This window comes from Camelus ferus, chromosome 10 (genome assembly GCF_009834535.1).
Source record: "Camelus ferus isolate YT-003-E chromosome 10, BCGSAC_Cfer_1.0, whole genome shotgun sequence".
NCBI lineage: Eukaryota > Metazoa > Chordata > Mammalia > Artiodactyla > Camelidae > Camelus > Camelus ferus.
Genome location: NC_045705.1, coordinates 59,467,450 through 59,491,684, shown reverse-complemented (window position 1 = coordinate 59,491,684; position 24,235 = coordinate 59,467,450). Strand labels below are relative to the sequence as shown.

General features: G+C 38.6%; 1 protein-coding gene across 25 annotated transcripts in view; it reads left to right on the top strand.

The window, feature by feature from the left end:
* Window positions 1–24,235, top strand: part of XRRA1 (X-ray radiation resistance associated 1) — a 172,317-nt gene that overhangs the window by 26,410 nt on the left and 121,672 nt on the right. For 11 of the 25 annotated variants that reach the window (XM_032489355.1, XM_032489354.1, XM_032489363.1 and 8 more), the window contains 2 exons: window positions 13,912–14,040; window positions 14,793–15,010. The exons of 9 other annotated variants lie outside the window; for them this stretch is intronic. In XM_032489355.1, coding sequence (XP_032345246.1) covers window positions 13,912–14,040; window positions 14,793–15,010 — 347 coding nt within the window. Of the gene's footprint in view, window positions 1–13,911; window positions 14,041–14,792; window positions 15,011–24,235 lie in introns of those variants that run through there. 5 more of the 25 variants (XM_032489361.1, XM_032489366.1, XM_014556622.2 and 2 more) reach the window with 4 other exon arrangements.

Below are 24,235 nucleotides of genomic sequence, written 5' to 3'. Positions count from 1 at the left end.
CACCTCCTTGGTTAGATTTATTCCTAGGTATTTTATTACTTTGGGTGCTATTTTAAAGGGGATTGTTTCTTTACTTTCTTTTTCTGTTGATTCATCATTAGTGTAAAGAAATGCAACTGATTTTTGAACATTAATCTTGTAACCTGCTACCTTGCTGAATTCTTCGATTATTTCTAGTAGTTTTTGTGTGGACCTTTTAGGGTTTTCTATATAGTAACATGTTGTCAGCATATAGTGACACTTTTACCTCTTCTTTTCCAATTTGGATCCCTTTTATTTCTCTCTCTTGTCTGATTGCTGTGGCTAGGACTTCCAAGACTATGTTGAATAAGAGTGGTGAGAGTGGGCATCCTTGTCTTGTCCCATATTTTAGTGGGAAGCTTTTGAGTTTTTCACCATTGAGTACTATGCTGGCTGTAGGTTTGTCATATATAGCTTTTATTATGTTGAGATATGTTCCCTCTATACCCACTTTGGTGAAAGTTTTTATCATAAATGGGTGTTGAATTTTATCAAATGCTTTTTCTGCATCTATTGAGATGATCATGTGGTTTTTGTCCTTTCTCTTGTTGATGTAATGTATTACATTGATTGATTTGCATATGTTGAACCACCCTTGTGTCCCTGGGATGAACCCCACTTGGTCATGATGTATAATCTTTTTTATGTGTTGTTGGATTCTCTTTGCTAATATTTTGGTGAGGATTTTGGCGTCTATGTTCATCAGTGATATTGGCCTATAATTCTCTTTTTTTGTAGTGTCTTTGCCTGGTTTTGGTATCAGGGTGATGGTGGCTTCATAGAATGAGTTTGGGAGTATTCCCTCCTTTTCAGTCTTCTGGAAGAGTTTGAGAAGGACTAGTATGAGTTCTTCTTTGTATGTTTGGTAGAATTCCCTGGTGAAGCCATCCGGTCCTGGACTTTTATTTGTAGGGAGTTTTTTTTATTGCTATTTCAATTTCATTTCTAGTGATCGGTTTGTTCAAGTGGTCAGTTTCTTCTTGATTCAGTCTTGGTGGACAGTATGTTCCCAGAAGCTTGTCCATCTCCTCTAGGTTATCCAGTTTGGTTCCATATAGTTTTTCATAATATTCTTGTATGATATTCTGTATTTCTATTTTATTTGTTGTAATTTCTCCATTTTCCTTTCTTATTCTGCTAATTTGTGCTCTCTTTTTTCTTCTTTGTGAGTTTGGCCAGAGGTTTGTCGATTTTATTTACTTTTTCAAAAAAACAGCTTTTGGTTTGATTGATTTTTTCTATGGTTTTTTTTTAATCTCTATTTTATTTATTTCATCCCTAATCTTTATAATTTCCTTCCTTCTGCCTTTTGGGGTTTTTTGTTCTTTTTCTAGTTCTCTCAGCTGGTGGGTTAAATTGTTTATTTGAGATTGTTCTTTTTTGAGGAGGGCTTGTATCGGTATAAACTTCCCTCTTAGCACTGCCTTTGCTGTGTCCCATAAATTTTGTGTGGTTGTGCTTTCATTTTCATTTGTCTCAAGGTATTTTTTAATTTCAGCTTTGATTTCCTTGTTGACCCATTGGTTTTTTAATAGCATATTGTTTAATCTCCATGCTTTCCTTTTTTTCTCCTTTGTTTCTCTGCTGTTGATTTCTAGTTTCATGGCATTGTGGTCAGTAAAAATGCTTGAGATAATTTCTATCTTCTTAAAATTGTTGAGGTTTCTTTTGTGCCCAAGTACATGATCAATCCTGGAAAATGTTCCATGTGCACCTGAAAAGAATGTATATCCTATTTTTGGGGGGTGTAATGCTCTGAAAATACCCACCAAATCTATTTTTTCTATTGTATTATTTAATTTCTCTGTTGCCTTGTTTATTTTCTGTCTGGAAGATCTGTCTAGTGATGTTAATGCTGTGTTAAAATCTCCAGCTATGATTGTATTCCCATCAACATCCCCCTTTATTTCTGTTAGTAATTGTTTTATGTACTTAGGTGCTCCTATATTGGGTGCATATATATGAATGAGTATCATCATCTTGTATCACTCGTTTAATCATTATAAAATGTCCTTTTTTTATCTTTCTTTATGGTCTTTGTTTTAAAGTCTGTTTTAAAATAGACTGCAACACCTGCTTTTTTGGCTTTTCCATTTGCATGGAATATCCTTTTCCATCCTTTCACTCTCAGTCTATATATGTCCTTCTCCCTAAAGTGGGTCTCTTGTATGCAGCATATTGAAGGTTCTTGCTTTATTATTCAGTCTGCCACTCTATGTCTTTTGACTGGAGCATTTAGTCCATTAACATTTACAGTAGTTAATGATAGATGTGTGTTTATTGCCATTTTGAACTTACCTTTGCAGTTGATTTGGTATTTCCTCTTTGTTCCTTTCTTCTTCCTTTTGTGGTTTGGTAATTTTCCTTTGTACTATCATGGATTTTATTTAGTTTTTGTGACTCCCTTGTAAGTTTTTGGCTTGTGGTTACCCTTTTTTGTAAGTCTATTAGCCCATTACTATAACTGCTTTTATTAAACTGATAGTAACATGATCTCAAACCCATCCTACTGAGAACAAAAAATTTAAAAAAGAAAGAAAAAAATATTCTATATTTTCCTGCCTCCTCCTCCCACTCTCAATGATTTTTATGGCTTCCTTTAGAATTTCGTGTTTATTTTATTTGTAATTCATGAGTTATTACCTTTCCAGTTGTGAGTTTCTCATTTCTGTAGCATCCTGCTGCTTTTCTATTTAGAGTAGAACTTTCAGTATTTCTTTTAGCATGGGTTTAGTGTTGCTAAACTCTTGTAGCTTTTTCTTGTCTGTGAAATTCTTTATGTCTCCTTCTATCCTAAAGGATAGCCTTGCTGGATAAAGTATCCTAGGCTGCATCTTTTTTTCATTCAGGACTTTGAATATATCTTGCCGCTCCCTTCTGGCCTGTAGTGTTTGTGTAGAGAAATCAGCTGAGAGTCTTATGGGGGTTCCCTTGTAACTCACTCTTTGCTTTTCTCTTGCTGCCTTTAGGATCATTTCTTTATCCTTGACTCTGGCCATCTTGATTATGATATGTCTTGGTGTGGGTCTATTTGGGTTCTTCCTGTTTGGGACCCTCTGAGCTACCTGTACTTTGATATCTGATTCCTTCTTTAAGTTTAGGAAGTTTTCAGTCATGATTTCTTCAAAAACCTTTTCAATCCCCTTTGATCTTTCTTCCCCTTCTGGGACCCCTATTATGTGAAGATTGGCATGCTTTATATTATCCCATAGGTCCCTTATGCTATATTCATTTGTTTTTATTTGTTTATCTTGTAGCTGTTCTGATTGGGTGCTTTCAGTTTTCCTGTCTTCTAGGTCACTAATTTGTTCCTCTGCATTATCTAGTCTGCTTTGCACAGCCTTTAGATCCGTTCTCATCTCAGCAATGAGTTTACCAATTCTACTTGGCTCTTCTTTATAGCTTCAGTTTCATTTTTGACATATTTTATATCTCTAAACACAATCTCTTTTAGTTCCTTCAGTACTTTGATCACTCCTTTTTTGAAATCTTGATCTAGTAGGCGATCAATGTCTATTTCATTGATCGTTCTTTCAGGGGATTTCTCTTGTTCTTTTAATTGGGAATGGTTTCTCTGCTTCTTCATCTTGCTCATACCTCTCTGGCACTGTGGTTTATGGAGTATCAGTTATCTATTGTGGTCCTTAAGGAGTTTATCTATCTAATGCCTATGTAGGAATAAAACTTAGGGGGGAAAAAAGGGAGAGAGAAAGAATTTTAAAAGAAGGGAGAAAAAAAGGTTTGAAAACAGTGTATAATGAGTAATAGAAGAGCAAGTTGAAGCAGAATAGCAATCGAGTTGAGACGTCCTTTAAAAACCTTTAAAAAAGGAGAAAAGAGGAAAAGATGTATTTGAAACCTGTGTATAATCAATAACAGGACATTAAAACCAAGAGAAATAAAAATGAAATGATGTGGATTTTTAAAAACAATAATAAAATATTTTTTTTAATTTAAAAGGAATTAAAACTGGGGGTATATATAGTTGTTTAAGAAGTAAAAATTAAAAGGGTAATAGAAAATAGAACAGGTAAAAACAGATTTAAAAAAAAAAAGGGGTGGTGTCAGTGTTCTCCTGGAGACTGTGCTTTTAATGCGAAGTGTTTCTGTCTACGTCCTGTTTTGGGAGCTCAACTTGCTGTTTCCAGAGGGCCCTCCATTGGCGCCCTTGTCTGTGCTGCTCCCAGTGCCTGTCGGCAAGCAGATCGCGCCTCCTCCCAACACTGGGTCAGGTGCAGCTCTCCTTTGCTGTGGGCGGGCGGGTCACTGCCCCTCCCGATGCCGCAGTCAGATGTTGCAGTCTGGCCAGGTAGGAGGGCAGATCGCATCCCCTCCCAGCACTGCGGTCAGGGGCCACGTTCCTGCCCGAAAGGTGGGGGGCCGCCTGCCCTCTCCTGGCGCCAGTTGCTCCGCTGCTCTGTGCCACTGCGCGCTCCGCCTTGGGTCGGCGCTCCGCAGGCGTGCTCTGGGGAAGACTGAGGAACAGCCCTGTCCCTGCTCCAGGCCAAAACCCAACGCCTTGTTTGTCTTGGCGGAGCAAGTTCTCTGAGGGACCAGGACAGAAGGATCCTATCTGCCTCAGGCTGTAGACAAGTCTCTGTCTGGCCCTTGAGGCTGCTAAGTCCTTAGGTGCGGATTCAGGTTTTGCCTCTGCCCCCGCCTGGGTGCTAAGCGCCGGAGGATATGGCGGCTGTGCCTGAGCCCTACCTCTCTTCACCCAAAAACTTTCCATGGGTTTTCAGAGATGGGGGTATGCACCCTTCCCACCAGGGCACATCAGCCATGTTGTTTTATGGATTGCCCAGGTTGTTCTGCCCTGTGCACCCACAGCCACAGCACGCAGCCCCCTATAGTTCCCTGGAGCTGCCTCAGTGCAGCCGTCCCTGTCCTCCGCCCAGCTCGGGCAGCCTGGCCCTGCCCCCAGCTGCCTGGCCACGTCTCTGGCTGGGTGTCGGGGGGACCCTCTGTGCCCGTTTAACTTAGTTCTGTCAGTCAAGGGCTGCTCTGTACAGATCTGAGCCTCGGAGGCTCCCCCACCGTCCTGCTGGCCTCTCAGTTGGAGAGGGGAGACCCAGTGAATGAGCGCTAGTCCTCCTTTGCCACTTCCTCCCCGCAGGACCGGTCCCACACTGTTTTGCCTTTTCTTCTTTCTTTTTTCCTTTTCTCCTACCAGATTTTTGGCATCTCTATCTTTTGAAGAGGATGATGTTCTGTCGGAGTTCCTCAGGTGCTCTGGTTGGCTGAGTGGGTCTGTGGATGTGAGTCTTGGTGTATTTGTGGGAGAGGGTGAGCTACGAGCATCCTTCTACTCTGCTATCTTGGCCTCCTCCCTTCCCCATCTTAACCGTTTTTAAGTGTTCAGTTCAGTGGCATTAAGCACATTCACATTGTTGTGCAGCCATCACCACTATCCCTCTCCAGAACTCCTTTCATCTTGCAGAAATTCCATTAACTTAGACTAATGGACCTGACACTTCTGTGAGGAACGCCAGATAATTCCCTGGATTCCAAACATATTCCTTTTTTGTTCTTAAGGTATAGCAGCGATCATATCTACTTTTGATAATCAATATTAACTACCTAGCCAATGTAGTAAACATTTTCCTGCCTATTGGTTCAGTGGACTGTGGAACCCAAGTAGCCAGTAATAACTTCCAGTTAAGTACAACTATTGTTGTGTCCTTTGTAAAAGTATTCCTTTCCAGGAAACTAAGACCTCTAACTCAGCTCAGCTCAAAAGTTGCAAGAATGAGAAACAAAAAAGCTGCAAATGGATTGTTGGGTATAATTGTAAGAGGAGCTGCTTTCATTTTCATTCATTAATTCCTAGGACCTTGTGTTCTGGTTGTGAGAAAAACAGCATCAGTATCGGTTGCTGGTTTATTTCACACTCCATCCTGTAAATCAGCACCCCATCCTCACAATGGGTAGTTGCCTAGCTAGTGCAATAAATAAGTCATCAAAAGGCTATTTTATCATTCTAGTAGGTCATCTACTTACGAGTGATGGAGTCCATGGTAAAAAAGTGAACTCCATGTCTGTGAGCCCATTATTGTACTTCTTTGACATGAAATATGTTCCATGGTTAGAAGCAATGTTATGTGCACTACCAGAATAATGAATAAGACATTCTGTAAGTCCGCAGATGGTGATGCTGTCAGGATGTTGTGGTCAGGGAGTGAAAATCTTTGTCTCAAATGCACATTTATTTCTGTAGGGGAGAAAGTCACTGCTCCTTTTATGAAGGAAGGTGTCCACTGTTGTCATCCTCCTACTGCATGGCTGGCTAATCCTCCCAGAAATGGTACCATGTTAGGAACTCGGCATCACCCTTTGCTATTGGCAGGTTGGGTGCTTGACAGGGGTGGTAGCCAGATCTGCTTTGGTACAGGGAAGTGTGTAGCTTTCTTCCCTGCCTTGGGCCATTTTACGAGCACCAGGGTATCCAACTGACATTGATGGAATGGGTCATCTTGTCCACCTGATCACTGAGAGTCTTCGCCACAGTGGATAGTCTTTGGGAGCATTCATGTGGGACACAAATACTCCTCACACTCCCTATCCATTCTGAGAGGTCCTTTTACGTAATTTCCCCTCAGACCTCCCTGACAGCAGTTTTACACCCCTTGTTTTTCCCCCAAACTTTGACTGTTCAGGTAAACCACTGCCCATGAATCAGCATAGACTTGTACTTCTGGCTGTCTCACCAACCAAGCAAAATGGTCAATCAGGTATATTGCTCTAAGTTTTACTTATTGGGAGGATTTCTCCTCCCCTGTCTTTCAGAGCCATCTTTGTATGGAGTTATAGTACTGGAACAATCTGGTTTGGATTAGTATCAGCATGTCATGCAAAATCATTTGTAAACCCAGCTGCAGATTTTTGTCCTACAACCACTGGTCATAGGACCTTAGTTGTGGATTGACGGAGAAGCAACAGTACAGCAGGTATAGACATTATAGAAATCTAAGCAATATTCATTCATGCAACTTTTCCAGACTTGCTTGTGCCTGATCTCCAGTGTTGCTTTCGCTTAATGAGGGAGTTCTGCACATTCAGTTCATGATGAACAGCTCAGGAGACATGGTCACCTTAGTGTCTCATGGTCAGGTATTCAGTCTCTACCAACATATAGGAGTAAGCCAGGAACTATTTTTCAAAAGGAAAATAGTTACCTGCAGAGTAGAGCACAACTTTGCTCAAAAATCATTCTGTAATTGGTGACTAAAAGAGGCTCTATTCGTAGAGTGGGTGACCATTCATTTACCATCCAAACAAGGACATAGTTGAGAGGGAAATCTCCGCTATTAATTATTTTGGGATAACAGGTGAAAACTCAGACTGTCCTTGAAAGTCAAAATGTATGGTAACCCTGTCTATACAGCCATAGACATTTAGGGCACATTTGGATCTGCTGAGTCATAATACCCAATGCCCTTGGCCAGTGACATAATGCTTAAATAACAACTTGCAGGGCGGTTGGATCTGTCACAGAGCCTTGTCTTGCTTTGGATCCCACACAGAACTGGCAGCCACAGTAAATGGACCAGAGACTCAGTAAGTGCATCAGAACAACACAGATGTTCTATGCTATCTGTCCAAATTCAAAAAGGCCAACAAAGCTTTGTGCCTTTTTCTTAGTAGCAGGTGGTGCAAGGTGTCTTTCACATTGGAGGGTATCCCAACATGCTCCAGATATGTGAACATCAAGAAATTTAATCAAGGTGGCAGTTCCTTGAATCTTTGTGAGGTGTTTAACTCCATCCTGTGGCACATTCTATACTGAGGCATCTGAGGTATTTCCAATTCCCTGCCCATCAGCTGTTATCAACATGATGTGGAATACCAAAATAATTAAGATCCCTGTGGAATAGATTATGATAGGGCTAAAGAGTTGATGTGGCCCCCAGAGAAGAGAACAAAGGTATACTGCTGTCCCTGTCAGGTGAAAGCAGACTGCTCTGGTAGTTCTCGTTCATTGATAAAAAAGAAAGAAACATTTGACAGGTCCTCAGCAATATCATAAGTGCTAGGGACTGTGTTGATGTGCTGCATGCAGTAAGAGGAGTCCACATATGGAACAGCAGCTGAAATTGGAGTCACCACTTGAATAAGCTTGCAGTAATCTCCAGTCACTCTTCAAGACCCGTTTTCTGCATAAGCCAAATAAACAAGTTAAACAGGGATGTCATAGGACTCATTATCCTTCCACCTTTCTAGTTTTTAGTGTTGGCAGTAATCTCCACAGTTACCTCAGGGATGCAGAATTATTTTTGGTTTACTGTTTTGGAAGCAGAATTCCTAGGGTGTCAGTTTGGCCCCTCCTACTAGAATATCCCTCATTTGGTTGGTCAGTAAAGAAGTGTGGTTATTCTGTCAGTTGCTTAGTATATCTGTTCTACTTACAAGTTCAGGAACTGGAGAGAGAACCACAAAGTAGGTTTGTGACTTCACTGTCCATCCACAGGCTAAATTTTCCTTCTTCCATGGGACCTTCACAATCCCTCACTTTGAGTGGACCACCGTGGCTTTCATATTCCCAGACATTAGCACCAATTTGCAGGTGTTATGTGGTAATCCTTGAAAGCACTGTTCAGTGGAGCTTTCTGCAACACTGGAAATGTTCTATATCGCATTGTCTGCAATGGTAGCCTCTAGTCATATTGAGCACTTGAAATGTAGTTAGTGTGACTGGAGAGCTGAATATTTAATTTTATTAAGTTTAATTAGTTTTTTTCTTTAAATGTAAATAGTCAGGAACTGAATGAGAGACCATGACTCTCCCTTTGGGCAACTCAAATCACTTTTTTTCTCACCAGATCTAGAGTTCTTTGGTTACATAGATCACCAGTAATTCCAAATCATCTTAATTCATTTATGGAAACTGAAATTCTTTGAAGCTAATATTTAATCCCTGCAAGGACCCCACTGTAGTTCACACTTCTCCCTAGGATTTAGTCCTTCAATGCCCTAACTTAAAGCAGGGGCATTTGATCAGGGTTCCCTTTCTGTGGCACAGCCTGGACTCCCAGTTTTTGGTCCCTGAACTGGTAAGTTTGTCAGAATCTCTGCTCAACTTCTCAGCCACTTTTGGAGTTGACAGCCTTAGGGGAAAAGTGGCCCCAAATATTACATGAATCCCTTTGGGTTTTCTTCTTCTTCCAAACCTTGGCCTCCCAATTTTTCACAACTTGTTAGTTCCCAGATGCCTTAAGGATTTTTTTAATATATATATTTTGTCTGGTTTTCTAGTTTATACTAAGGGGAAAGTTGGTGCACGTTATTTAGTCTGCAGTACCCATGAGCCTTTCCATTTATTTTGGCCAGGTGCCTAGGTGCCTGGTGTGGAACCATTTTAAACTAAACTAAACTAGCTGGATATTTTCTGGACCACTCTGATGATACAAATTTGGGCTAGAGTTTGCAAGAAGACCAGCCTGCCCTCTCCCTCCTTTTCTTTGTTCACTCCAAGGCAGTTTTCCCCTGGCTGAGGGGAATGGATTTAGTTCTGGTTCACTCTCTCCTGAGGGTACCTCTCTTTAGAATCCAAAATTCAGTTGGTGGGGGGGGATCTCCAATTACATGCCTCACCTTCTCTTTCAACAAGATCAGCAAATATCAGCAAAGGCACAAGTGGCTTCTTGTACTCAGGTTCTGTCTGGATTTTTAGATTTCAGCATGCTACTTCCTTACTATCTTCGTATCTCTTACATGTTTTTAAATGATAGATCTTTTTTCTTTTTATATTTTATTCATCATTCTAGTTGTTTTCAGTATTAAGTCTAATTTCATAAAGTAAGGCAATACTCCACCACTCTGCACTATTTCTTTATATATGAAAAAGGGAGAATAAATGTACCCCTGATTACATCAGAGTATCAACTGAAATAATTATGCTTTGAAAGTGATGAGGCTCCAGATAGGTATTATTGTCATTTTCTTCCCACTCATCTGTCCATACTCAGTGTGCTCTGTGGATTCCTCTTATTCTACCAGGCTCTTAAATCTTGGTCCCCTGTTGTCCACTCTCAACCCACTGTTTTTCTTAATCTTTAGAGTCTTTCTTAGTGGTCTCATCCCTTCCCAAGTCTTAGTATTTCTCTGCTTCACTTCTATCTCCTGAGCTATACACCCATATATCCTACTTATCCTACCGGACTCATCACACACATGCCCATGCCAACATCTCTTCTTGTGTCCCTGGCCTCAATGGTGGGCACTGCTTTTCATCCATTGTGCAGTTGTCCAGGCTAGAAACGTGTTCATCAGCCTGAATTCTTTCCGTCCTCACCCCACACATCCATTCAGTCGCCAGATTCTGAATTACACTTCCTAAACTTTCCTTAAACTTTCCCTTTTCTGTTAATCTTCCTGTTCGGTCTTAGTCTCCAGTTTCTCATCTCCCAATCCATCCTCCTTACCATCGGCCAGAGTGATGTGTCTAAAATGCACCTCTGATTCTATCACTGCCCTGCGTAAAGTCCTTCAGCAGCTTCCCAGTGTTCCGAAGATAAACTCCATTAACATTGATCACAAGATTTTTCATGACTTGACTCTGCCTGGTTCTCCATCCTCCATTCTCTTAATTTTTTCCATTTCACAATATACCTTATTTATCCCGAACTGTCTGTATCTCCATTCCTGGGCAGATCACAGTATTATCTCTGGGTGAATTAGGGGAATCATATTTGACTTACTCCATCTTTAGACTGCTCTCTTACTTGTTTTGACTGATAGCTGATACTTTGCCCTTCGCATTAGGCCTATTCCCTTGCTCCCTTGTTCCAAGGGTCGGCTCTTTGGCTTGACCAGCACAGAACAGAGGGGGATTGTGACCCCCTTTTTTCTAATCATCATATTCCTAATAATGTGACTTAAAAGAGCACTAGTTTTTTAGAAGCCATATTGTAAGTTCTTTTTCACGCAAGCAAGCTGTTAAGCCTTGTCTCTCTCACCCTGTGTTTGCATGGTAGGTTTCCTGTATCTTATCACAGAAGCTGAACTGACATTTGAACGAACATTAGAGTTTGCTAAACTTCATCTTGTTTGCTGCAATCCTTGGTCCAGTCTGTTGAGCAATAATTTTAGCCTGATTCAAAATCTTACAACGTAAAGTAAATGAAATCCTCTTTCATCATACAGTTAGAGGGCGGAACTGACTAGGCCCAGAGATGCTTAACACCAACTAGGAGCAGCAGCACCAGAACCAAAGCCCAGGGCTTCTGATCCTTATCTCCATGTTTTTTCTGATATGGCACAAGAATTCCCATTCCTGAATGGGAATCCAACCACTGGGGCATACTCCTACCTTCAAAAAAAATTCCATTAAAGCCATCAGATTTTAAATGATATCAATTCCTTTTTCCAAGAGAAGGTATAATAAAAAAAAGTACTACTCTGAACAGCTGGAAACCTCGATTTCTCCATTACTGACAGACTCCAGCCACTTCAAAGAGCTGTTCTCCCAAAACTGCCATGGGTAGGGCTCAGTGGGAAAGTCTGATGCTTTCCTGTGAAGCTTTGCATCTTATCTTCCTCACCTCCCTCTTGTCTGCCCCCCTATTTTAAGACACCTGTTTTAGAGACAAAATGAAACTTCACTACATTATAATTAGAGTTGAACTTAAAAAAGGCAAAGTAGTTTAACTTGTCACAAGAGACAGGTTCTTTGTTACGGGGCTTAAGAGGAATTTTTTGAAGCCGTATTTCTTAGCTGTTTCATATTTCATTGGGGTAAAAGTAAAGATTGGCTAATTAATTATAAATCAACAGAGCTTCAGTACACCCTCCAGTAATTGCTTTCAGGTAGATTAAAAATTCATTATAAGAAAGTTGGTCCTTTCAGGAAGAGGAAGAGAGTCAGCTGTGACCTTGAAAAATACCATGGACTAAAGGCTTCTTTCCTTCTCTGTTGAGTGTCTCCGGTCTTTGGACTTCAAGCCTCTTTTCCCACACCTTGCCAGGGTTCTTTCTGAAACCATATGTGACCTGTGCCTTTTTTTAGTGAGAACTATCATGGTTATAGTCTACAGTCTACATGGTTATAACTACAGTCATAGTTATAGTCTAAATCATTATTAGAGTACCAAAAAAGGAGGAATTTACTGTTAGAAAATTGGAACATCTAACAGCCATGCTTCAGGGACATACTGAATGTACGTCCTGAGCATTGTGGAGCAGCCTGAAGTTCGGTCCCCGAGCTTTCACATCTGCTCCGCTCTGTGACTCACCCCATTTGTCTTTACAGGTGAGCATCTGTGTCTCTCTAGGCCCCACCATGAGAAATATGACTCACCAGAGCTTCTAAAAATACTGCAGCGCCAGCCACAAAGCAGTGATTTTTCTCTCTGTTCCTTCTCTCTCACACAGTTGTTAAGAACATGGCAAATTCTCTCTCCAGTCTTCATGGTTTAGTTTAAACATGGCCTTCCGTGGGTCCTCCCCACCAGAGTGGATGATTCCCAGCAAGCTTCATGCCTGCCTCTGTTACAGCATTTGTCCCACTGTGTGCTGGGCATCTAGCTCCTCTGTGAGACTAGAAGCACCCTGAGAGGGGGATGTGTTCTTTTCTCTTTCTATTCCCAGCTCCACAGATACGTGTTAAAGAAGTTCATGAGTATAAATGAATGAATGCACCACTGGCCATATACTCCCTCTAAATTCACCTTTGAAATATTCCTGCCTTTGGGTGTACAGTAACAGTCCTTTTGGACTTTTGAACTCACTGCTTACCTTCGTCTAGCTTCTCCGGTCCAGGCAATGGCTACCCTTCCACCTCCCCACCCTTCAACCCACACAGGGCTTGAAGGTGTGTTGTGAGAGGTGGGCGCTGCAGTGGAAAGGGCCTGGAGTTTGGAGTAGAGTTTGAGCTCTACCACTTTCTATCTCTGAGACTTTAGGCAAGTCACTCTGAGTCTGAATTTCCTCATCTGAAGAGGAGATAGATAACACCTACCCTCCTCAGTGCTGTTCTGAGATGACGTATATAAAACAACCAACACAGTGCCAGGAATGCAGTAGGCTCAGAAGAAATTCTCCTTTCCCTTCCTTTTGCTGTATGCATGTTTGTGGTTTATGTATGTGTATATGTATTTGTGACTGGATGTCCATATGTGTTTGTTTTGGTGTATAGAGGGGATGGAGTTGGAGGGAGGAATGAAAACATGATCTGAATCGGCTGTCTTTGTGTGCTTAAAAATAATTCCCTAGGCCTCATCCACCTGGGGACACAAAAGAGGTCACATTGATGGTAGTACCTAAAATGCTACCAATTCCTACCCCATCTGTGTGATTCAGGACCTCAGCCTGTTAAATACCACTCTCAGATGTTTCTGGGAATCCTCAGAGAGTTTGCACTAAAGAAAAGACTTCTCAGTTCCTTACTGATGTGTGCATTTTATGAAGTCACTTTAGAGGAGAGCCTCACTGCAGCCAGGGATGGTGCCTTTCATCCATCCTCCCTTACCCACCTTGGTCCCTGCCAAGGGCATTGTCTCCAGGTGCTCCTATGGTTTCCAATCCTTGGGGTGACACAGCATACTTGGGAATCTTCCCTGACCCAGAATTGTGCAGTGTTCTTCTGCAGAATGCTTCCCCTAACTCAGTCACCCTGGTATTTTCCCTCCATCTGCCCCAACCCAGTCTCACTGTGTCCATAAGCAAATGTGTGCAGCCTTTCTTCATACAAAAGACTATAAGTATGATGGGGTTTGGGGAAGAAGTTAGTTGGGGAGGGAGTTAGATATTCTGGCCCCTCTTCACAGAGATCTCTCTTGGGCACTAGCAGAGTTCCCAAGCTGGTTAAGCCTCTGGATTGATTCTCTGTCTTCTTAGGAATGGTGGAGCTTGTCTCCTTCCCTTGTTCATTACCCAAGGTCTTTGCACTCACAGGGAGGCATCTGTAACATCGCTGACCAGAAAGAGGTACATCCTGAGGTTCCCAGCGCTGGAGACACTGATGCTAGATGACAACAAACTCTCCAACCCCAATTGCTTTGCTAGCCTGGCCGGGCTCAGGAGGTAAGGCTACAAGCCTCTCTCCACAGGACCCTCTATATCCCCCAGCCTTGCTCACACCTTGGGTGCTTCTCTGGAAGCCAAAAGGCCTGGGTTTAAATTTGAGCTCCACCACTTATCTGCTGTGTGGCCATGAGTAAGTCATTTCTTCCCTCTGAGCTTTAGCTCAAACCATGAAAGTGGGGCGTCAGTAAGGATATTTCTGATCATGTGACTGGATTAGAAGTAGCAAAGAGAAAGGATAGAAGGAGATATTATCAGAGATGGGATCCTGACCGTAAGAGAGGAAACAGGAAAAAAAAAAAAAAAGAATTAGAATCAGAAAGGTAAATTAAACTCTGAGTTCTACGTATAGTGGGCCCTCTGTATCTGTAGGTTTTACATCCACATATTCAACCAGATACGGAGGGATGACTGTATTTCTTTGAAGTAATGAAATGCTGGCATTTAATGTTTTAGATCCCTGGAAAATTTACTTTGGATTCAGCTACCATTTACTGAACACTGCTTTGTGCCAGGTCATTTGTATATTGTCTCATTCAATCTTTGCAAGAACCTTGAAAGGTTAATAAGTACTGTCCCCATTTTAGAGATAGGGATATTGAAGCCCAGAGAGGGTAAGTCACTGACTCAAGGTCACACAAGAGTAGTAAGTGTCTAAGCTTGATTCCATGTTCTTTCCCTAAAGTTGCTTAGTAAATGTCCCTGAGGTATCATTATTGCTGTGATTCTGTATTCACTTTCCTTAATTGAAGACTGAAGAAGTTAAGCCTGGACCAAAACAGGATTTCCCGGATTCCGTACCTACAGCAGGTTCAGCTCCGAGGTGGGTCTGGAGACTGGGTTGGAGGCAGGGCAAGTCCCCGGAAAGAGCCCCAGTCCATGCTGCAGCCCAAGTCATGGATATTTGAGGCCTCCGATGACCAACCGGATTATACTATACTGCCAATGAAAAAGGATGTTGACCGGACAGGTTAGTGATGCCCCTTGTTGCACAGACTAACCCTATGGTGTGAGTAAACTTCTGAGAGTTTATTCTGAAAGTCTGTATCTCCCTGGGGAGCTGCTGCTCTTAAACTGCTGGGCCTGGGAGAGTGTGACCTCAAACATGAGCTGTTTCAGTGATTTCCTAACTTGTTCTGTCAGTCAAGATGCTTTTAAAATCCAGTTATGAGTGGATATTTTTTGTTTTTTTAATCTCAAATAATAAGAAAATCAGAAGTAAGGCTTTTCAGAGATGGATGGTTCTGGGGTGCATTGATGTTCTCAGGGACTCAGGTTCTTTCCATCCTTGGCCTGCCTCCTTGTCCTTCTTGCTTGTTCTTTTAGGCTGGTTCCCTTTGAGGTCTCAAGATAGCTACCACAGTCCCAAAAATCACATCCAGATGGCAACATTCGGGGGCAGAAAATGAAAGAAAGGTCACCTTTATTATAAACCAAAATCCCTTTAATACATGAGTGTATATCTGGATTACATATTCTGCTCCACTAATCTAGTTCTCTATTACTGTGCCAATACCACATTGTTTTTAACATTTATTTTAATAAAATTGAAGAATAATTTACTTAGAGCAAAATTCAGAAATCTTGTGTAAAGCTTGAATTTTTACATATATACTTTTAACTGTCACCTGTATTACAATATAGAACATTTTCAGCAGCCCATGTGGTTCCCTCTCAATCAGTACCTCCTCCAAGAATAACTGCCATTCTGACTTCCATTACCACAGATGAGTTTTGCCTGAATTGAAATATATTTATCACTCAACATTATGTCTGTGGGGTTCATTCATGTTGTTGCATGTAACAGTGATTCACTCTTTTCCATTTCTCTTATTTATCCCATTTATACCACAATTTATTTACCCTTCTTACTGTTGATAGGCATTTTGGTTATTTGTTTTGGGGCTATTATGGATAAAGCTATTATGAACATTTTTTTACACATCTTTTGGTGGACATAAGCACTCCTTTCTGTTGAGTATATACCCAGGAGTGGAATTGCTGAGTCACAGAGTATAAAAGTTTATTTAGCAGTAATGGATACTGCCAAATACTTTTTCAGTGTGGTTGTACCAATTTTCAATCCCATATTGATGTAAGAGATTTCCAGTTAATCCATATCCTTACAAACGCTTGGTGACATCAGTCTTTTTCATTTTACTGGTTTGGGTAGATATGTAGTGGTATCTCATTGTGGTTTTGATTTGCTTTTCTCAAGTAACTAATTAAGTTGCGTACCTTTTCATATGTTTGTAAAGGTCACGTTGATATCGTCTTTTGGAAGTGCCTGTTGCCTTTTGCCCATATTTAAATTGGGTCGTGTGTCTTTTTCTTGTTGATTTGAGTCCTTTATCCTGGTTACAAGTTCTTTGTAGATCCATATATCACAAACATCTTTTTTCAGTCTGTGGCTTGCTTTTTCATATTAACGGTGAACTTAACAGACGTTCTTAATTTTAATGATGTCCAAATTATCAGTCTTTATGGTTAGTGCTTTCTATTTCCTGATCAAGAATTGTTGGTCTCTCTCAAGCCATAAAGATATTTTTAAATAGTTTTCTTCTAGAAGCTTGATTATTTTAGTTTTTACAGTTGGTCTATGACTTATCTAGAATTAATTTTTGTATGTGATGTGAGGTAGAGTCAAAGTTTACTTTTTTATGTGGATACTTAGTTGACACAGTACCATTTGTTGAAAAACTATATCCTTTTCTCCACTAAGTTGTTGAGGAGGCATTGTGGTAAGGCAGCTGACAGTGTATGTGTCTAAATTACTGTAGGTTTATAACAAGTTTTGACAACTGATAGTGAAGTTCTCCAGCTATGTTGATCTTCAAAATTGTTACAGGTATTATAAGGCCTTTGCATTTCTATGCAAATTTTAGAATCAGCTTGTCAACTTCCACACAAAATCCTGCTGAAATTTTGATTGGAACTCATTGAACCTATAGACCAATTTGGAGAGAACTGAATCTTTTACAATATTGAGTTTTCAGATTGATTAAAATAATATATCCCACCATTCTTTTAGGTCTTTTAAAATTCTTCTCAACAAAGTTTTGTAGTCTAAAATGATGAGGTTGTGCATAATTTTCATCAAATTTATTCTTAGGTATTTGATCTTTTTATGCTGTTGTCAGTGGTATTGCTTTTTTATGTTTCATTTCCACATGTTTGTTGCTAGTGTATAGAAATACTAAACATGTATCCAGTAACCTTTCTAAATTGACTTATCATTTTTAGTCATTTGCAGGTTCTTTTGGATTATCTGTGTTCATGATCATGACATTTATAGATAATGACCATTTCATTTCTTCTTTACCAGTCTTATACCTCTTCTACTTTTTAATTTCTTTATTTCACTGGCTAAGACTTCCAGTACAATGTTGAGAGACGTGGTGATAGTGGACATCCTTGTGTGTTCCCAATTTCAGGGGGAAGCTGCTCAGTATTTTCAGTATTTCAGAATTATGAGTTAGCTGTAGATATTTTTATAAATGCCTTTTATCAGATTAAAGAAATTTCTTTGTATTCCTAGTTTGCTAAGAGTTTTTATTATGCAGGAGTATTGAATTTTATCAAATACTTTTTCTGCATCTATTGCGATGATCGTGTGATTTTCTTCTTTAATCTATTAATATGGTTCACTGATTTTTTAAGTTCAGTTAAATAAAGTGATGAGAACTCTCAGGATCCACTCTTCTAGCTACTTTGAAATATGCAATACAAGTATTATTAACTATAATCACCATGCTATATGCATTACATTCCTGTACATAACTAGAAATTTGTACCTTTTGACATGTTCAGCCATTTCACCACCCCTCAACCCCTGCCTCAGGCAGCCACCAATCTGTTCTGTTCCTGAGAGCTTGACTTTTTTATTTTGATTTGGATTAGTTTTTGTTTTTGTTTGTTCTTTAGATTCCACATATAAGGGAGATCATTTGGTATTTATCTTTTTTCTTTCTGACTTATTTCACTTGTTTTTATTGAAGTATAGTCAGTTACAATGTGTCAATTTCTCATGTACAGCATAATGTCCCAGTAATGCATATATATACGTATATTTGTTTTCATATTCTTTTTCGTTAAAGATTATTACAAAATACTGAATATATAGTTCCCTGTGTGACTTATTTCACTATTTCATTTAACACTAATACCTTCAAGGTCTACCCATGTTGTTGCAAATGGCAAGATTTCATTCTTTTTTATGACCAAATAATTTATATATGTGTGTGTGTGTATACATTTATATAAAATCACATTTGCTTCATCCATTTGTCCATCAGTGGACATTTGGGTTGTTTCCATGTCTTGGCTATTGTAAATGATGCTGCAATAAACATGGGGGTGCATTTTCATTTTCTTTGGATAAATACCCAGAAGTGGAATTTCTGAATGATACTATAGATTTGTTTTCAATTTTAAAATAATTAGGGGGAGGTAATTAGGTTTATTCATTTATTTATTTATTTTTAATGGAAGTACGGAGGATTGAACCCTGGACTCGTGCATGCTAAGCACTCACTCTACTACTGAGCTATACCCACCCCCTATTTTCAATTTTTGATGAACCTCCATACTGTTTTTTCACAGTGTCTGCACCAATTTACATTCCTGCCAACAGTGTGCAATGGTTCCCTTTTCTCTACATCTTTCCAAACACTTGCTGTTTTCTTTTTGATAATATCCCTTCTAACAGATGTGAGCTGGCATCTTATTGTGATTTTGATTTGCTTTTCCTTGATGATTGGTGATGTTGATCATCTTTTCAAGCACCTGTTGGCCATTTGCATGTCTTCTTTGGAAAGATGTCTATTCAGATCCTCTTCATTATTATTATTATTATTTTTGCCACTGAGTTTTATGAGTTTTTTAAAAATGTATTTTGGATATTATAACCCCTTGTCTAGATGTAGAATTTGAAAATATTTTCTCCATTTCAGTAGGTTTTCTTTTCATTTTGTTGTTTCCTTTGCTGTGCAGAAGCTTTTTACTCTGATACAATCCCACTTGTTTATTTTACATCGATTTTTCCCCTTTATTTATTTATTTTTTTTATTGAAGTATAGTTGATTTACAATGTTTCAAGTGTACAGCAAAATGACTCAGTTTTATATATATGTGTATATATATATATGCTTTTTCAGATTCTTTTCCATTATAGGTTATTATAAGATACTGAATATAGTACAAGATATTAAATATAGTATAATACAGTAGGTCCTTGTTGTTTATCTATTTTATATGTAATAGTGTGTATCTGTTAGTCCCAAATCCCTCCTACCTTTTCTTCTTTGGTAACCATAAGTTTATTTTCTATGTCTGTGAGTCTGTTTTCTGTTTTGTAAATAAGTTTCTGGGTATCAATTTTTTAGATTTAGATTCCACATATAATTGATATCTATGGTATTTGTCTTTCTCTGACTTACTTCACTTAGTATGATAATCTCTAGGTCCATCCATGTTGTTACAAATGCCATTTCATTTTTATGGCTGAGTAATGTTTCATTGTGTCTGATACTACATCTTTATCCATTCATCTGTTGGTGGACATTTAGGTTGCTTCCATGTCTTGGCTCTTGTAAATAGTGCTGCTATGAACAGTAGGGTACATGCATCTTTTTGAATTAGAGTTTTCATCTTTTCCAAATATATGTCCAAGAGTGGAATTGTTGGATCATATGGTAGTTCTATTTTTAGTTTTTTAAGGAACATTCATACTGTTCTCCATAGTGGCTGCACCAATTTACATTCCCACCAACAGTGTAGGAGGATTCCCTTTTCTCCACACCCTCTCCAGCATTTATTATTTGTAGACTTTTTGATGCTGGCCATTCCCATCAGTATGAGGTGATACCTCATCGTGGTTTTGATTTGCATTCCTCTAATAATTAGTGATATTGAGCATCTTTTCATGTGCCTTTTGGCCATCTGTATGTCTTCTTTGGAGAAAAGTCTGTTTAGGTCTTCTGCCCATTTTTTGGTTGGGTTGTTTTTCTTTGATATTAAGCTGTATAAGCTATGTGTACATTTTAGAAATTAATCCCTTGTCAGTCATATCATTTGCAAATCTTTTCTCCAGTTCCGTAGGTTGTCTTTTCACTTTGTGATTTCCTTTGCTTTGCAAAAGCTTTTCAGTTTAGTTAGATCCCATTTGTTTATTTTTGCTTTTATTTCTATTGCCTTGGAAGATGGATCAAAAAAATATTGCTGTAATTTATGTCAAAGAAGATTCTGCCTATGTTTTCCTCTAGCAGTTTGAGTATTTGGTCTTACAATTAGGTCTTTAAACTATTTTGAGTTTATTTTTGTATCTGGTGTTAAGAGAATGTTCTAATTTCATTATTTTACATGTAGCGGTCCAGTTTTCCCAGCACCACTTATTGAAGAGATTGTCTTTTCTCCATTGTATATTCTTGCCTCTTTTGTCATAGATTAATTGACCGAAAGTGTGTAAATTTATTTCTGAGCTTTCTATCCTGTTCCATTGATCGATGTGCCAGTACCATACTGTTATGATTACTGTAGCTTTGTAGTATAATCTAAAGTCAGGGAGCATGATTCCTCCAGTTCTATTCTTTCTGAAGATTGTTTTGGTTATTTGGGGTCTTTTGTGTTTTCATACAAATTTTAAAATGTTTTGTTCCAGTTCTGTGAAAAATGCCCTTGGTAACTGATAGGGATTGCATTGAATCTGTAGATTGCCTTGGGTAGTATGGTCATTTTAACAATATTGATTCTTCCAATCCAAGAACTCGTTATATCTTTCCATCTGTTTGTGTTCTCTTCAGTTTCTTTCATCAGCGTCTTACAGTTTTTGGAGTACAGGTCTTTTGCCTCCTTGGGTAGGTTTATTCCCAGGTATCTTATTCTTTTTGATAAAGTGGTAAGTGGGACTGGGTCCTTAATTTCTCTTTCTGATAGTTTGTTTTTAGTGTATAGAAATGTAGTAGATTTCTGTATATTAATTTTGTATCCCGCAACTTCACTGAATTCATTGATGAGCTCTAGTAGTTTTGATGAGTTTCTAGTGAGACCTAGTGGTGTCTTTAGGATTTTCTATGTATATTATCATGTCATATTCAGATAGTGACAGTTTTAATTCTTTCTTTCCAACTTGGATTCCTTTTATTTCTTTTTCTTGTCTGATTGGTGTAGCCAGGAATTTCAAAACTACATTGAATCAAAGTGGTGAGAGTGGACTTCCTTGTCTTGTTCCTGATCTTAGAGGGAATGCTTTCAGCTTTTAACCATTGAGTATAATGTTAGCTGTGGGTTTCTCATATGTAGCCTTTATTATGTTGAAGTATGTTCCCTCTATACCAACTTTCTGGAGAGTTTTTATTAATCATAAGTTAATATTGAATTTTATCAAAAGCTTTTTCTGTTCCTAATGAAATGATCATATGGCTTTTATTCTTCAGTTCGTTAATGTGGGGTATCATATTGATTGATTTGCAGATATTGAAAAATCCTTGTATCTCTGGGATAAACACATTGATCATGGTATATGATCCTTTAAATATATTATTGGAGTTGATGCTAGTACTCTGTTGAGGATTTTTGCATCTATGTTCATCAGTGATACTGATCTGTAATTTTCTTTTTTTGCGATATCTTTGTCTGGTTTAAGTATCAGCGTGATGTGATCTCACAGAATGAGTTTGGAAGTATTCCTTTCTCTAACTTTTTTTAATAGTTTCAGAAAGATAGGTGTTAACCCTTCTCTAAATGTTTGGTAGAATTCACCTCTGAAGCCATCTGGTCCTGGACTTTTGTTTGTTAGGAGCTTTTAAATTACTGATTTAACTTCAGTACTGGTTCATATTTTCTCTTTCTTCCTGCTTCAGTTTTGGGATATTGTACCTTTCTAAGAATTTGTTATTTTCTTCTAGGCTGTCCATTTTATTGGCATATATTTGCTCGTAGTAGTTTCTTACGATGCTTTCTATGTCTGTGGTATCAGTTGTAACTTCTCCTCTTATTTTTCTCATTTTATTGATTTGGGCCCTTTCCCTTTTTTCCTTGATGAGTCTGGCTAAATGTTAATTTTATTTATCTTTTCAAAGAACATGCTTTTAGTTTTTATTCTTTTTCTAGCTCGTTTAGGTGTAAAATCATGTTGTGTATTTGAGATTTTTCTGGTTTCTTGGGGTAAGTTTGTATCATTACAAACTTTCCTTTTAGAACTGCTTTTGCTGCATCCCATAGGTTTTGGGTTGTCATGTTTTCATTTTCATTTGTCTCTAGGAATTTTTTTGATTTTCTCTTTGATTTATTCAGTAATCCATTGGTTGTCTAGTAGCATATTGTCCAGCTCCCACGTGTTTGTGATTTTTTCAGTTTCTTTCTTGTAGTTGATTTGTAGTTTCATAGTGTGTGGTTGGAAAAGATGCTTGATATGATTTCACTTTTCTTAAATTTACTGAGGCTTATTTTGTGGCCTAGCTTATGATTTATCCTGAAGAATGTTCCATGTGCACTTGAAAGAATGTGTATTCAGCTACTCTCGGGTGGAATGCTCTATAAGTATCAATTAAGTTCTTTTGATCTAAAGTATTATTTAAGGCCTGTGTTTCCTTATTGAATCTTTCTGAATAATCTGTCCTTTGATCTAAGTGAGGTGTTAAAGTCCCCTACTATTATTGTGTTACTGTCAGTATCTCCTTTTATATCTGTTAATATTTGCTTTATATATTGAGATGCTTCTTTGTTGGGTGCATGTATATTTACAATTATTACATCTTCTTGGATTGATCCCTTGAGCATTATGTAGTGTCCTTCTTGTCTCCTGTAACAGTCTTTATTTTATAGTTTATTTTGTCTGATGTAAGTATTGCTACTCTGACTTTCTTTTGATTTTCACTTGCATGGAGTATTTTTTCCATCTCCTCACTTTCAGTCTGTATTTGTTTCTAGATCTGAAGTGAGTCTCTTATAGGCAGCCTACATATAGGCCTTGTTTATGTATCTGTTCAGCCAGTCTGTGTCTTTTGGTTGGAGCATTTATTCTATTTACATCTAAGGTAATTATTGATATGAATGTTCTTATTGCCATTTTGTTAATTTTTCTGGGTTTGTTTTTGTATTTTCCCCCCTTCTTTTATTCTTTTGTGATTTGATGACTGTCTTCAATGTTACGTTTGGATTGCTTTTTCTTTTTTGGAAGTATACATCTATTACAGATTTTTGGTTTGTGGTTACCATGAGGTTTATTTTTTTATAGCAGTATATATGTATATGTGTGATTGTTTTAAGTTGCTGATCTCTTAATTTTAAATGCTTTTAAAATACTGTGCATTTGTACTATCTTCCCCTCATGATTACTCTTTTTGATGCCATTTTTTACATCTAATTTTTTTGAGTATCTGTAAGGTACTTACTGTGGATACAGATGATTTCACTACTTTTGTCTTTTAACCACCTTACTAGCTTTGTGTGTGGATGATTTCCTACTTTTACTGTATGTTTATCTTTACCTGTGAGCTTTTTCATTCCGTAATTTTCTTGTTTCTAGTTGTGACCTTTTTTCCCCCCATCTAAAGAAGTTCCTTTAACATTTGGTGTAAAGCTGGTTTGGTGGGGCTGAATCCCTTTAGCTTTTTCTTGTCTGTAAAAGTTTTGATTTCTCCATCAAATCTGAACCACAGGCTTGCTGGGTAGAGTATTCTTGGTTGTAGCTTTTCCCCTTTCATCATTTTAAATATATCCTGCCACTCCCTTCTGGCCTACAAAATTTCCGCTGAAAAATCAAGTGATAACCTTATGGGAGTTCCCTTGTATATAACTTGTTTCTTTTCCCTACTGCTTTTAGTATTCTCTCTTTATGTTTAATTTTTGTCATTTTGATTATAGTGTGTCTTGGTTTGTTCTTGTTTGGTTTAATCCTGTATGGGACTCTCTGCACTTCTAGACTTGAGTGTTTCCTTTCCAAGGTTAAGGGGGTGTTCAGCTATTATCTCTTCAAATATTTTCTTAGACCCTTTCTCTCTCTCTCTTCTCCTTCTGGGACCCCTATCCTATGAATATTAGTTTACTTGATGTTGTCCCAGAGGCCTCTTTAACTGTCCTTAGTTCTTCTCATTCTTTTTTCTTTTTCCTGTGTAGCAGCAGTGATTTCCACTACTGTGGCTTCCAGTTCACTGATTTGTTCTTCTGAATCATTTAGTATGCTATTCCTTCTATT